We start from the raw sequence: 16694 nt of genomic DNA, 5'->3' as shown, positions 1-16694 counted from the left end.
AGCCATCCAGGTCTTTCCCTGTGAGATGTAGAGGTCAGTGGAGTATGGAGTCTCAGCTCAGCCTCGTCCTCGAGAACACCTGTAGAATCAGTGGGTGTGGTTTGGCACGGGGGGCACAAAATGGGATTGGAAGGCAGCTCTGGGCATAAAGCAGGGGGAGAGAGTTCCAAATAGACGAATGGAGGCCCTTTTGCCCCAGGGAAGGTGCGGAGGGTCCACTGGAGTCTTTCGGGAATGGAAAAGAAGCCTAGTTCCTTAGACTTCTGGATCCAGGTCCCTCTATCTGCTGTCTCTAAAAGCCCAGCTGACTAAAAGTAGTTCAGCTGCCAGCGGGAAAGGGAGCTCTAGGCTCAGGGCTTATGTTCCCCACAGTTTCTGAGGCCAGGGCTGTGAGGGCAGGATTTTCCACCTTAGCTCAGGAACACAGTATCCCCAAGTTTGCTCTGAACCCCCTAAGAGTTGCTTATACTTCCCTTCAGCCCCTCCCATCTTTATTACACTAGCTTCATCTTTCCCTGTGATCACTGTTTCATCACTCAGCCGTCATCGCCAGCAAGGTCTGGTTGTCCTGATCCACAGCTTTGATCCGAGGAAATGGAGAGATGAAAAGCGTTCATACCAGTTATTTCGATAGCTGAGGAAGGGTGTACGTTCTAGATTAAATCAGATCCAGGATCTGCTGTCTGTTGGTGACAATTCAGAAGGCAGAACCTTTCGGTGCTTTTGAATGAAAAGATTTCTTGGCCAATAATATCCTCAGTCATCCTGGGATAATTGGGAACACGCTCTAACAAGAGAAAGAGCAGTAACGTCAATAGCTAACATTCACTGAACACTTACTGGATCCCACGCGCTGAGCTAAATTCTTTACGGACATCATTAGTGGTGATTTTATATTAAGTTAGTTTGAGACGTAAACTTAATTATACTTTGCATCACTCTAACCCTTAAATTTCTTAAGCTCATAATCTCATTCCAGTATTATGACAACCCTGGAAAGAGGAGACGAGGCTGGGCTGGTGTCATTTTTCTCCTGATCAGGTGACAGAACTGAGACAGAATTTAAGTAATTTTCTCAAAATCACACATGATTGGGAAGACTAGAAGTAGAATCGAGGTCTTGTTGGACATACAGCTTTTCAACCCCACCCTCTAGGCTTCAGCTAATCAATATTCATGGATCTTGAAAAACTGTCACACGAAGTCCCTCAAGTGTGAAATGGGAAACAGGCATGTCACATGCTTTCCCGAATGTCACAGTGAACACAGAGGTACCTTGGGAAGTGGGACTGGTTATGAAAGATACTGAAGTTCAAAGACAGGATAGAGTTGTGGAAGGTTTTCTGCGGTGGGGGTGGGATTAGTTAACACAGGCGATAAATTGAGAGAGAGATACGCTTGACTCTGAGGTCGTTTTCCCCAGATCTTTTGAAAATATTATGGGCCAGGAAGGAAATATGAGGTCTGGTCTGGGAGTGTGAGAGCTAAGAGCAGAAAAGCAGGGTTGCTATCTGGGAAAGATCTCTACAGACAACAGATTTTCTGGAGGAGGAGGGCACTGGGGACTACTACCTGCGCGTGAATTTCGAATTGGTATCTCTAGCCCAAGACTTCAGTCCCACATCGACAGCGGCCTCTTAGAAACCATCATTTGCATCCCCTCTAGGCCTCTGAAATTTAGCATGTCAAAATTACACTCTTCACTCCTCTGGCCTTCCAAATTCACTCTTCTGCCTGTTTTCCTTATTCTAGGAGATAACTCTACCTTCCACTTCTTTGATTTTTCTCTTTTTCTCACCGTTCAATCCCAAAGTCCACGCTCATTCCAACAGTCCCTACGATCCATCCATTATCTTTCCATTCTCACTGCTGTCATCGGAATCCAGGCCGTGATCTCGTCTCAGTTGTATGTACGAATGCACGTGCCCACCTACCGTTACTTAATTTGACATTCTCTTTTTTACTTAGGATTGTTTTTGTTTTTCTCTAGATTCAGATAAGATCACGTTAGTCACCTTCTTCGAACTCTTCAGTAGTTCCCTACTGCCTAGAGAACGACCCCCGAGCATGGTTTAGGGACCTCGCTTGACCCTCGCTTCGTCTTGTCTTTGTCCCCATCTCTTGTCATCTCCTCTGTGCCACCTCTCTCCCCCCTTCCCACTGTGCACACCAGGCCTACCAAACTACTTTTCAGTGTGAGCTTTCTTGTTTTGACACTAATCACTTTTTTATAGTACTTTAGCCTTTGAATGCTCCTGTTAGTTTGCCAATCTCGTTTATTTTTATTTATTAATAAAAATTTATTATTTGCTTCAGGATACAGATATCCGATATGGACATCGTTCTTAAGGCTTCTCTTTGAAAAAATAACTTTAGAATTCTATGGATGGATGGATGGCGTGTGCGTGTATAAGATAGTCAACATTTCCATGTATGTTTGTAATTCGTTGCTATTACGTTCTTTATCTATTAGTGTTATTATAGATTCCATGTACATATGGAGACATACCTGTCCTCGGCCTCATTCCACAGAGCATACGAGATTTATAGGGACTCTTAAGTCTATCACTATTTCGTTCTGCCATCTAACCGATTTCTGATTTTAGTAATGTTCTTGTTCTGTTTTGCCACCGAAATGAGTTTGAAAAAGGCAGCTACAGAAAAAGTTGAGAGACAGAGAGAGAGAGAGAACAAGCGAGCAAGGCTGTGTCCCGGAGGGCAGTGTGGTAAGAACAGATTTAGAGATCTCATGGGAACGCTAGTATTGGTAATGGCTGGGAATTTTTATTCTAGTGATGTCTGTGGTTGTGAGATGTGAACCCATACGAGTGAAGCGGTTTTGAGGAGGGGTGGGCTGAGTGTGACATACATAAAGGGGAGGGAAATCGGTGTCACACAGAGGGGTGGAGGCAGCTCTGCTTCAGCAGCGTAGCCCAGAAAGGAGGGGGCAATGGGACATGTAGAGGGAGGGATGCTAGTCAGTGGGGAAGGAACTGGTGAAAAGAACTGAGAGGCTAGGGAAGGGAGCGTGGGATGAATTTTAACTCCGCGGAAGGTGCGCTTGAACTCCTACTTTGGAATTCCTTTCCCTAGTTGAGGTGGAGGCTCAGATCCCTGGAACTCATCATCCCACGGGGGAGACTTCCCTTAGACAGAAAAGGTTTCCATGTCTGCCATCCTTCTTCACGCTGAGGATCCAGACGGGAAGGAGAGCCTCTAGACTAAAGACTTAGAGCATCCTCACCCAGTTCTCTCCCCTGCACCTCCTTCCACTGTTCAGAATCCCCACGCGGGGTGTAAGTTCTATCCCCGCTTTGTGCCTGTTGGTTTTCACTATATCCTTACCCTTAGAACAGAGTTCAGGCACCAACATGAAGTGTGTCCTGTTAATCTTGCTGATGGTGACTGGTAAGTGACTGAAGATGTCTTTGTCAAGTTGATTAGAATTCTGTAGAGGGGTGAGGCTGTGGAGCTCATTGGAGAGAGAGAGAGGGTGGATTGGAAGTAGGTGATGTGCTTAGTCATTTTTGGTACAGGCTCAGCCATTTTGTAGCACCTGAATCTTTTTATTATGGGCTTAAAACCTCCTGAATGTGTGATAAATTTCTTTGGCTGAAACATGGAGGTATGCCAGAAGGGAGGATGGAGATGGGATCCTGGAAGGAGACAAAGGAGTTTATAAAAGACATAAAAAGCAAAAGAAGTAGATATTTAGCTGTAATGTTCAAAAGGAAAAAGTAGATTTTGTTCTTTTGGATTTAAAACATAGTGTGTAATAATAATCACCACCGCCACCACCACCATAAAGGCATATACTTATATAGAACTTGTATAACGGATGCTGTCCCGTTTTCTACATTAACTCGAGGTGCCTTTGAGACATCAGATGGAGAGGTCCACTTGAATATAAGGGTCTGGAGCTCAAGACAGGAGTCAGAGTTAGGAGACGGATTTTGGAATTTTGAGAATATTGAAAGAATTTGAGTTTTTAGGAATAAGTGGAAAAGATTTCTTGGGAAGAGTTTAGGGGAAAGAATTATGTAAAAGACATATAACTATGAAGAGTTCTAACTGTACTTGTTTGTTTAAAATTTTTATTTTGAAATAATTACACATTGATGGGAAGTTGCAAAAAATGTGTGAGTCCCAGGTACCCATCACCCAGTGTCTACCATGGTAACTATAATACAATATCAGACCATGAAACCGCCATTGGTACAATCCGCAGCCTGTTCAGGTGTCTCGTTTTACTCTGTGTGTGTGCGCGTATGTGTGCGTGTGTGCGTGTGCGTGTGCGTGTGTGTGTGTGTGTGTGTGTGTGTCTGCATGAGTTGTATTTAACTCTATTCAGTTTTATCACATATACAGATTTCTTCCACCACCACTTTCAAGACACAGGACAGTTCCACCACCACAGTATCCCTCGTGTGGCCATTTAGAGACACACTATTTCATTCTCCCTCCCTGCTCCTAACCCATGGTAACTACTACTAATCTGTTCTCCATTTCTATAATTTTATTGTCTCACAAATGTTATGCAAATGGAATTGTACAGCATATAATTATAATTACATTTTATGGTTGACTTTTTCCACTCAGCATAATTCCCTTGAGATATGTACCAGTTGTGTATATATTGTTGGTTCCTTTTTGTTATGACTGTCATTTCATGGTATGGATGTACACAATTTGTTTAACCGTTCAACCACTGAAGGACATCTATGAATAAAGATGCTACATTTTTGTGGTAATAAGTTCATTTGTCTGGGAGACATGCCTGAAAATGCAATTATTGACTATATGGTAATTGTATGTTTAATTTCATACCGAACTGCCAAATTGTTTTCCAGATTGGCTGCACCATTTTACATTCCCACCAGCAATGTATGAGCTAGCTATTTTCTTCACATCTTTGCCACCATTTTTTTGTTTTAGTCATTCTGTTAAATGTATAGAATTATCTCATTGTAGTTTTAATGTTTGTTTCCCCAGTGACTATTCTGTTGAATATCTTTTCACGTGCTTATTTACCATATGTATAGTCTCTTCAGTGAAGTATGTTTTCATCTTTTGCTCATTTTCTAATTAGACTTTGCTTTTGGGTTTTTTTTTTTTTTGACTGTTGAGTTTGAGAGTAAGTAAGATAGTCTAGATACAAGCCCTTTGTCAGATGTGAGATTTACACATATTTTTCCAGTATGTAACTTGTCTTTAAAACTATCTTTTATAGAGCAAACATTTTAAATTTTGAGGAGGTCTCATTGTTCAACTTTTATGGATTTTGGTTTTGGTGTCAAGTCGAAGAACTTTTTGTGTAACCCTAGGTCCTAAACATGTTCTCCTTTTCCCCCTATAAGTTTTATATTTATTACTTATTATTTAAGACTGTAATCCATTTTTAAGTTAATTATTGTATAATGTGTGATGTTTGGGTGGAGGTTTTTTTTTTTTTTTTGTCTATGGATGTCCAGTTACTCCAGCACCATTTATCGAAAGGCTGTACCTCATTGACTTGCTGTTGCCCTTTGTCAAAAATCAGTTGGACATACCTGTGTCGGTCTAAGTCTAGATTTTCTGTTATGTTTCAACCGACCTATGTGTTTGCTTCTCTGCCAATATCACACTGTCTTTTTAAAAAATAATATTTTATTTTTCAATTACAGTTGACATACAATATTACATTTATTTCAGGTGTACAAAATAGTGATTAGACAGTTATATAATTTATGAGGTGATCACGCCAATAAATCTAGTACTCATCTGATACCATACATAGTTATTACAATATTTTTTATTATATTCCTTATGCTCTATTTTACATCCCCATGACTATTTTATAACTATAATTTATACATATTAATCCCTTCCCCCTTTTCACCCATTCTCCCAACCTTCCTCCCATCTGGCAACCATCAAAATGTTCTTTGTGTCTGTGAGTTTTGTTTCTGTTTTGTTTATTTATTTTGTTCTTTAGATTCCACATATAAGTGAAATTATATGGCATTCATCTTTCTCTGTCTGACTTACTCCACTCAGCACAATACCCTCTGGGTCTACCATGCTGTTGCAGATAGCAAGATCTCATTCTTTTTTATGGCTGAGTAATATTCCATTGTATATATGCATCACCTTTTCTTTATCCATTCACCTATTAATGGACACCCAGGTTGCCTCCATATATCAGCTATCGTAAATAATGCTGCAATGGACATATGGATACACATGTCTCGTCAAAGTAATACCACACTGTATCGAATACTGTAACTAGATATGCAAGTCTTAGCATTGGGTAGAGTGATCTCTTCTACTTTATTATTCTTTTTAAAGATTGTATTAGCCTGTGACTTTTCCTATAAATTTTTCAATAAGTTTCTCTCTGAATATAATAAATCTTGCTGGATTTTTGATAGGTGTTTCATTAAACGTATGTATCATTTTGGGGAGAATTAGCATCTTTACTATGTTGTGTTTTTCAGTTGATGAACACAGCACGTATTCCTTTTATTTAGTTCTTTGATTTCTTTTATCAATGTTTTCTAATATTAGCATAAAATTCTGTACATATTTTGTTAACTATATACATAATTATTTAATTTTTTTCAGAGTAATTATAAGTAGTATTGCATTTTTAATTTTGGGTTCCATATATTCATTGTTCGTATATAGAAGTGTAATTGATGTTTGTGTGTTGATCTTGCTGAACTCACGTATTCTAGGAGTTTTTTGAGTTTTTTGTAGATTCCTTGGAATTTTCTATGTAGACAATCATGTCACCTACAAATGGGGATGGTTATATTTCTTCCTTGCCACTTTGTCTTTCACTTTTCTTCCTTGCCTTATTGCAGTGACTAGAATGTACAGTACTATTTTGAGTAAGAGTGTTGGGAGTAGACAGTGCTGTCTTATTTCAGATCTCAGTGGGTAAGCATTCAGGTTTTCACCATTGAATATGATGGTAACTGTAGGGTTTTGTAGATGCTTTTATTATTTTTTTAAATCAAATTGAGACGATTAATCTCTTTTTTAACTTGCTGAGAGTTTATATTGGAGTGGATGTTAAATTTGTCAACTGCTTCCTATCCCTTGCATTAATTGACATAATAAATTTTCCCCTTTAACCTGTTGACGTAGTGGATTACCTCGATTGATTTTAAAATGTTACATGCCTGCGATAAGCTCCACTTAGTCATAGTGTACACTCTTTTTTTATATGTTGCTGGATTTAATTTCCTAATATTTATGGAGGATTTTTGTGTTTTCTTGATGATAGGTGTGAGATGAGATCTCACTTTGGTTTTGATTTGTATTTCTCTGATGATTAGTGATATTGAGTATCTTTTCATATGCTTGTCGTCCATTTGGATGTCTTCTTTGGAAAGATATTTATTTAATTCTTCTGCACATTTTTAAATTAGGTTGTTTGGTTTTTTTGTTGGATTGTATGAGTTCTTTGTGTATTTTGGGTATTTACCCCCTATGTCTGCAAATATTTTTCTCCCATTCTGTAGGTTACATTTTCATTTTGTTGATTGTTTCTTTTGCTGTGTAGGAGCTTTTTAGTTTGATGTATCTCCACATGCTGATTTTTGCTTTTATTCTTTGTGCTGTTGGTGTCATATTCAAAAAATTATTGCCAAGACCTGTGTCAGGGAACTTTCCCTATGTTTTCTTGTAGGAGTTTTCTAGTATTTCATTCATAATAGCATCAGAAACAATAAAATACTTAAGAACAAATTTAACCAAGGAAGTGAAAGATCTGTACAATGAAAACTACAAGGCTTTGGTGAAAGAAATGGAAGAAGACACAAACTAATTGAAAGATATATCCGTGTTTGTGAATTTGAAAAGATCAATATTGTTAAAATGTTTATACTACCCAAAGCCGTCTATAGATTCAGTGCAATCCCTATCAAAATTCCAATGGAATTTTTCAAAGAAATAGGAAAAAATTTGTAAAATTTACGTGGAATGACAAAAGATTCCAAATAGCCAATGCGATCCTGAGAAAGAAGAAGCTGTAGGCATCATACTTTCTGATTTCAAACTATTCTACAAAATTGTAGTAATTAAAACAGTATGTTACTGGCATTAAAATAAACATATAGACCAATGGAACAGAATAGAGAGCTAGAAATTAACCCTTGCATATATGGTCAACTAATATTTAACAAGAGAACTAAGACCACTCAATGGTGAAAGGATAGTCTTTTCAACAAATGGTGTTGGAAAAATGTGTTAACCACAAGCAGAAACATGAAATTGGGCCCCCTATCTTAAACCACTCACAGAAGTTAACTCAAAATGGATTAGACTTAAACATAAGACCTGAAACCATGAAAGTGCTAGAAGGAAACGTAGAGAAGAAGCTCCTAATTGATTTTCAAATGTTGAACTAGTTTTGCACACCTAGGATAAATCCTAATTGGTCTCGGTGTATAATTTTGTTATACATTGTTAGATTAGATTTGCTAATATTTTGTTGACGATTTTTGCATCTATTTTCGTGAGAGACACTGGTTTGTAGTTTTTTTCTTGTAATGTCTTTGTTTTTGGTATTAGAGTAATGTTGGCATCATGGAATGAGTTCTGCTTCTATTTTCTGAAAGAGATTGTAGAGAATTGGTATAATTTCTATCTTACATGTTTTGGTGGAATTTACCAGTGAATTCATCTGGGCCCATTGCTCTCTATTTTAGAAGGTTATTATTGATTCAATGCCTTTAATATACATTGCCCTGTTTAGGTTGTCTATTCTTGAGTTTTAGCAGATTGCGTTTTTCATGGAATTGGTCCATTTCATCTCAGTTACAGTGTTTGTGGGCAGAGTTGTTCATAGTATTCCTTTCTTGTCCTTTTAATGTCTGTGGGATCTGTACTGATTTCTCCTCTTTCACTTCTGATATTAGTAATTTGTGTACTCTTTCTTTCTTGGTTATCCTGACCAGAGGCTTATTGATTTTACCGATCTCTTCAAAGAACCAGCTTTTGGTCTCATTAATTTTTCTGTTTCCTATTTCAATTTCTTTGATTTGTGCTCTAATTATTATATCTTTTCTCCAGCTTATTTTATTCTTTTTCTAGTTTCCTAAGGAGGAAACTTAGGTTATTGATTTTGGATCTTTCTCTTCTAATATATACATCCAATGCTAAAAGTTTCTCTCTAAACGCTGTTTTCATTACATCCACAAATTTTGGTAAATTGCGTCTTCATTTTCATTTAGTTCAAAATATTTTTAAGTTTCATTTGAGATTTATTCTTTGACCATGTATTATTTGTAAATGTGGTGTTTGGTCTTTATATATTTGGGATTTTTCAGCTATCTTTATGTTATCGATTTCTATTGTAATTTCACTGTGACCTGAGAGCAGTCATTGCATGATTCCTATTTTTTTTAAATTTGTTGTGCGTTGTATGGTCCACAATGTGTTCTGTCTTAGTGAATATTTGATGTGAGCTTGAGAAAAATGTATATTGCTATTTTTGCATATAGTCTATAATTGTCAATTATATCTAGTTGATCGTAGGTGCTGTCGAGTTAAACTATGTCCTGGCTGATTTTTCTGCCTGCTGGAACTGTCCATTTCTGATAGAAAGGTGTTGAAGTCTCCAACTATAATAATGGATTTATGTATTTCTTTCTGCAATTCTATCAGTTTTTGCCTCACATAGTTTGATGCTCTGTCTTTAGTCACATGTACATTAAAGATTGTTATGTCTTTTTGGATAATTGAGTCCTTTATCATAATGTAATGTCCCTGTTAATCTCTGATAACTTTCCTTGCTTTGAAGTCTTCTCTGTCTGAAGTTAATATAGCTAACTAATCTTGCTTTTTTTTAATTGTTAGTATGGTATATTTTACTTTTAATCTACATGTGTCTTTATATTTAAAGTGAATTTCTTATAAACAACATATAGTTGGGTCATATATTTTGATCCACTCTAACAAATCTGTCTTTTAATTGGTGCATTTAGACCATTGATGTTCAAAGTAATTATTGATATAGTTGGATTAGTATTTACGATACTTGTTACTGTTTTGTACTTGTTACCCTTGTTCTATGTTACCATTTTTATCTTTTTTGCCCTTTGTGGTTTTAATTGAGCATTTTACATGATTCCATTTTTTTCTCCCTTTTTAGTATGTCAGTTATGCTTCCCTTTAAAAACTCTTTTTCATCCTAGATTTTGCAATATACATTTACAAGAAATCTTAGTCCACTTTCAGATAACACTATTCCAGTTCACAGGTTGTGCGTGTACCATATAAAAACAAAATAATCCTAATTGTTCCTTCCTGTTCCTTATATCATTGCTGTCATCCATTTCAGTTATATATATGCATATATATATTTAATGCACAAGCATAGTTGAATGCATTGTTGCTATTAATATTTTGAGAAAACATATCAATTAAGAAAAAAATAAGTTTTCTACCTTCACTTATTCCTTCTTTGATGCTCTTCTTTTCTTTGTGTAGATCTGAGCTTGTCACCTATAGTATTTTCTTTCTCTTAAAGATCTTATTTTTAACATTTCTTGCAAGTCATATATACCGGTAACAAATTCCTCAATATTTGTTTGTCTGAGAAAGTCTTTATTTCTCCTTCACTTTTGAAGGTTAATTTCACAGGGTACAGGATTCTGGGTTGGTGTCTTTTTTCTCTCCACACTTTAAATATTTTTCTTCACTCTCTCCTCGTTTGCATGGTTTCTGAGGAGAAGTTGGATGTAATTCTTATCTTTGTTCCTCCATAGATAAGGTATTTTTTTCCTCTAGCTTCAATTTAGGATATTTCAAAAATTCTCTTTGGTTTTCTGTAGTTTGAAAATGATATGCTTAGATGTAGCTGTTTGTTTTTATGCATTTGTCTTGCTTGGTGTTCTCTGATTTTCTCGGATGCGTGGTTGGATATCTGCCATTGATTTGGAGGAATTCTTAGTCGTTATTGTCTCAAATATTCTTCTGTTTCTTTCTTTCTTACCTTCTGGTGTTTCATCATGCATATGTTACATATTTTGTGGTTGTCCCATAGCCCTTGGATATTCTGTTTAAAATTGCATTGGTAAGAAATGACATTATTGAACACTCGTTATATGCCAAACATTTTTCCAATCAATTTACATATATTAACACATTTAAGTCTCACAATGACCCTTAGATAGAAGTTCAGCGAAGAGCTCAGTACAAATAAAGAAATTAAGGTATAGAGATTGCATAACTTGTTTAAGTTCATATTACCAGTAAGAATAGAGCCGGAATTTGAATCCAGGCACCTATTTCCAGAGAATAAGTACTGTACTGTATTTACGTGCCCATCTGGACAATGTATCTCTCCCTGCATTCTCATGCCAGAATTAAAGTTTTAATTTTAATTAATTAATTAGTTAATCAATTCATTTCTTTTGGAGTCATGATGACTAGTTTCAAAGCATCCCTGTAATCAACCAGTAGGAAAAGTTAGGGAGCTGTAGGGAAGGCTGCATTGCTGTGGCTTTGGATAGTCAGATAAGCCTTTGGGAGACAGAAAATGAGCTAAGGTGTCAGCAGACAGGTGGAGGAGAAGCAGGGAGGTCATGTAGAGAAGTGCCTTCCTGGAATTTAGAATCAGTCTGAAATCCGAATCCTTGAGCCAACTACGTTCACTAGATGTATGGCCTGAAGGAAATTTCCTAATGTTAAATCTTTAATCTGTAAAACAGCATAAAATTTATCCACCCACAGTTCTTTTGTTTTGAAATTAAACATTTTAAAAAAGTATATGAAGAACTTAGTACAGTGCTTTTATAGTATGGTTCTCTAGTGCTATAGAGTAGGAGCCGAGCGATTAGTATGTGGTAAATACTGATATTGTCTGACAGTGACATCTTGAAATCTCCAGAACCACTCCCAAGTTTCCTTTAATCAGCTGGTTAAAGGAAACCCCTTGATTCTCCTCTCTTTGTATTCTAGGTGTTGTTCCATTCGTTAGCGATGACATGGAAGACTTACATCATCTTTTCTACTTATTATACCTGAATTCTAGTTACGAGCCCTGCGTGGGGACTCTGATCGCCCCTCAGTGGGTGCTGACTGCGGCACACTGCTTCTTACCGTAAGTAACGGCGATCAGTCCACTCTGTTCCAAAGTTCCAAGACTGGGACTCGACACTCTTTGTAGGAATTCTAAAGAAACTATGCTCATCAGGAAATCCTAGGGCTATGATGGTGAAGGGGAGCTCAGCTACTCAGGTAAAACTTGACTAAGGAAAGTTCCACATCCTTGTTTTTAACATACCCAGAAATGAAAAATAATGTTGTATAATAGCATACATATATGTAAAAATAACCCTGCAAATCATTCTTAATGTTTTTAAGATTCATCCAAAGTGTTAGATGTGGGACCATATTTCATCTTTTATTGCTGTATAATATTTCAGTGCAAATGTCACACAATTTGTTCATTTTTTACAGACATTCGAGTTATTTCTAGTTTTCTACTATTTTGAACATATTTGTACCATGTACCTTGGAGAGTATTCTTGTGCATATATTTGCAATATTTATATGTGTTAGTGTATATACCGGTTGGTGTATATCTGCAAGTATACCTCATAGTATATAACTCTAGGGTATATACAGTAGTCCCCACTTATCTATGGTTTTGCTTTCCACAGTTTCAGTTACTTGCAGTCACCCATGATCCAAAAATATCAAATGGAAAATTTCAGAAATAAACATTCATAAGTTTCAAATTGCACATCCATTTTGAGGAGCATGATACAATCTCACATCTTCACATTCTGTCCTGCATATCCACGCTGTATATACTCCCTGCCCATTAGTCACTTAGCCATCTGGGTTATCAGATCAACCGTCACCAGTATCACAGTGCTTATGTTCAAGTAACCTTCATTTTACTAAATAATGGCCCCAAACCACAAGAGTAGCAGCACTGGCAATTTGGATGTGCCAAAGAGGAGCCATAAAGTGCTTCCTTTAAATGAAAAGGTGAAAATCCTCAACTTAATAGGCATTTTATCATCTCATATCTTCACAAGAAGCAGGGTGACTATTGTCCAATAACAAATTTTGAGAGGGAGAGAGATACCTCATATTCACATAACTTTTATTACAGTATATTGTTATAATTGTTCTATTTTATTATTAGTTATTGTTGTTAATCTCTTAGTGTGCCTAATTTATCAATTAAACTTTACAATAGATATGTAAATATAGGGAAAAACATGGCATATATAGGGTTTGGTATTATCCACGGTTTCAGTCATCCACTGAGAGGTCTTGGAACGTATCTCCCACAGATAAGGAGACTGCTATAATTAGGCGTGGAATTACTGGATCCTAGAGGATGCACATGTTCACTTTTATACATCCTCCAGCGATTTATAAGTGTTCTTCCAACATTGGGTATTGTTCAACTTTTTTATTTTTTGGCTGGTTGTCAAATATCTTATTTTGCACTTAATTTTATTATCTTTATTATTAGTGATGATTAGCATCTTATTTCCCCCTCTCCTTTCTCCTTCTCCTCCTTCTGCCAATAATGTTTCTTTTGGGAAATACTCTTTCATGTCTTGAACATTTTGTGTATTGAATGTTTAAAAACTTGCTTTGTAGAACTTCTACAAATGCTCTAGATATTTCTCTTTTGCCAGTAATATATGTCAAAAATATCTTCTTCCAGTTTGTGGCTTGATCTTCTCTTTATGGTGCATTTTGATGAATAAGAGTCTTAACTTTGATATAATTCAGTTTAACACTTGAATTATCAATCTTTATTTGTGGTTATTGTGTATTGTGCCTAATTGACACTATTCTTTATGACCTTAAGATCTGAAATATATATATTTTAATTTACATCTATGGATTTTAAAGCTTTGATTTTCATGTTTAAATATTTATATCATTTGGAATTGACTTTTGCAAATGATATGAAATAGGGATCCAGTTTCACTCTTTTAGCATAGTAAGAAGAATATCTAAGTATCGTTTATCTAATGGTTTCTTCTTTCCCCAGTGATCTGCAATATCACATCCGTCATCTATCAAAGTTTCATCTGTACATGGGTTTGTTTCTAGGCTCTATATGCTGTTTCATTGTTTTATTTATTATGGACCAGTACCACAATAATAAAATTCTTAATAATGATGATTTTATCATAATTTGTGGTGTCCGATAGGGTAAGTCCGCCATTTTATTCTAAATCAGCAACACTTAGGTATCCTTTACATAAATTTAAAAATCAGCTTGTCAAGTTCTATTAAAAACTGTTGGTATTTATTTGGAATTGCTTTGCCTCTTTATACCAGTTGGGAACAATTGATATTTTCCCGATATTGATTATTCCCAGCCATGGATCTGCAATGTTGCTCAATTATTAAGTTTCTCTTTGACATATTTTAAGAGTTTTATATTATTTGCATACACGTCTTGCACGTATCTTATTAAATTTATTCCTAAAGTGCTTTATATTTTTTTATTACATTTTAATTAATGTCCTTTCATAAAATTATCTTTTCTGTTTATTGGTGATGGAAATGCAATTGGTACTCATAAATTGATCTTATAGCTTGTTGCTTTGCTATATTCTCTTGTTAGTTCTAATAATTTATATATACATATATATAAATGTTCCTGTGGGTTTTCTATCTAACATCTTTGGAATGGGCCATTATTATTGTTTACATTCTAAACAATTTTTAAAATTTCCATAAGATTAAATTTTTCATTTAATTCCATTAGATTTTTTATGGGGGGCAGTAAATTTCGGGGGTAACTTTCCCAATAAAAAATCTTTTGAGTTCTAATTTAATTGTGTTGTGGTCAGAGAATGTGATCTATATGGTACCAATTTTTTGAAAATAGTTGAGGCTTACTTTTTGAACCAGTATGGAGTCAATTTTTATAAATCTTCCTTGTATGTTTGGAAGAATGTGTACTATCTAATCTTAGGGTGGGAGGTTCTCTATGTGTTACATGTATCCAACTTTTTAATTGTGTAGTTCAAATCTCCTGTAGTCTTATTAATTTTTTTTTGCTCGATATCAATAGTTAAGAGAATTTTGTTGAGATATTCCTCTGCATTAGTAGAATGGTCACAATTGTCCCATAAGTTTATTAGTTTTTGTTTTTTAAAGAGATACTTTCAGGTTATTTTATTTGGTATCTGTAAGAGTAGAGCCCAAGCTATTACACTGCTTATCTCTTGGAGGCACCATTCACTGTATAGGCTAGGTGAATGATCCCTATTGAATTTATATAGTGCATAACCTACATGACCACCAGTGGTAGCTACGCATAAAAGATCAAACGGACACAGATGAGAGGAGAGATTAAGTGGATTGTTCTAGAAGGAAAGCGTGAATGTGTGTGTGTGTGTGTGTGTGTGTGTGTGAGAGAGAGAGAGCAGGGAAGAGAGAGAGAGAGAGAGAGAGAGAGAGAGAGAGAGAGAGATTAGGCTTGTAATGTGTGATAGTATCAATTTTTTTCTTCTTTTTTTCATTTTCCAGAGATCTCCAGATCATCTTTCGTGGTGGTTCTCAAAGTTTTCGAGACTTTTGGGGGGAGATTCTACCTTATGAGAAGATCTTTATTCATCCAAACTTTACTGTCACTTCTTCTAAAAGTGACCTTATGCTGATAAAGTTGTCTGCACCCCTCACCTTCTCCCCCAAGAGTTTTCAGTTGCCGACTCTCATGAAGAATGAAGTTAAAGACTGCTTGATCTACACCTGGTTAAAGAATAAAGAATTTTTTGGTGAGTGACTGTCAAAAAGTAGAGTTAGCTGTGTTCATAGATATATTCACATTTTCAGGACCTCTGAGGATTTAGGAGAAGAAATCAGAATGTGCAGGCCCAGTGCCAGATTTCTGAGCACCTGTGTGAAGCTTGAAATAGAGTAACAGCATTGACTCTGTAGAGTAGTAGGGCTTTGGGAATCAAATCCTAAATCAAGGCGTTACTTGTATATTTTACATTGGCACACACGACAGGAGGCTGGGATTCAGGGATCTATGTTTGAGTATTGGTTCTGCCATTTATTATAGGGTTATGGGTGAATTCTTTAACTTCTTTGAATCTTATTTTGAAAATTTTGAAAATCATATTTTCCTTTCACTTAACAGGAGTGATATCGTTATCATTACAACATCAATGATAGCTATTTGTTGAGCACTAATTACGCACCAGGCACTAAGCATCCTTTCTATAATATTCGACCATCATCATACATCACGTAGATGTTTTCTTAGGATTTACATCTTTTAAATGAGGAAACCAAGACTCAGGGAGATTAACTAATTGTCCAAAGTCACAAACTTAGTGATGGCATAGCTTGGATTCAGATGTGTGGAGTGTCTTTCACCAACCCCGCTTTGATGCTGGTAATCTATAATATATGAGAAGCTGAGCAGGACAAGCTGATATGTTTAATCCATGGTGAATCTCATCAATTCTTCCTCTGCAGTTCATTTTAACTGGGAAGAAGTAGGAGGAGGCAGGATGCCTTGTGAAAGTGCAAACAGGAACGAAATTCTGCTTTATTTCTTGTGCTTAGGACATCAAGGCAATGAACTGCACAGTATGGAGATTGAATTGAACTCTGATATAAAATGCAAAAAATTACTGCGCGAAAAATTCCTTGAAGACATGTTCTGTATAGAACGCATGCTAGGAAGCAAACACCCAGGCAAC

At 36.2% G+C, this 16694-nt stretch overlaps 1 protein-coding gene across 1 annotated transcript in view; it reads left to right on the top strand.

The window, feature by feature from the left end:
* The first annotated feature begins 3371 nt into the window (after window positions 1-3371).
* LOC107195561 (putative inactive serine protease 58) overlaps window positions 3372-16694 on the top strand; it is a 21411-nt gene continuing 8088 nt past the window's right edge. The window contains exons 1-4 of the mRNA XM_015588286.1: window positions 3372-3408; window positions 11953-12094; window positions 15511-15758; window positions 16558-16689. Of these exons, the coding sequence (XP_015443772.1) occupies window positions 3372-3408; window positions 11953-12094; window positions 15511-15758; window positions 16558-16689 (559 nt within the window). The remainder of the gene's footprint in view (window positions 3409-11952; window positions 12095-15510; window positions 15759-16557; window positions 16690-16694) is intronic.

This window comes from Pteropus alecto, unplaced genomic scaffold, assembly GCF_000325575.1.
Source record: "Pteropus alecto unplaced genomic scaffold, ASM32557v1 scaffold22, whole genome shotgun sequence".
In the NCBI taxonomy this organism is placed as follows: Eukaryota; Metazoa; Chordata; class Mammalia; order Chiroptera; family Pteropodidae; genus Pteropus; species Pteropus alecto.
This window is presented reverse-complemented; position numbering and strand designations above follow the sequence as displayed.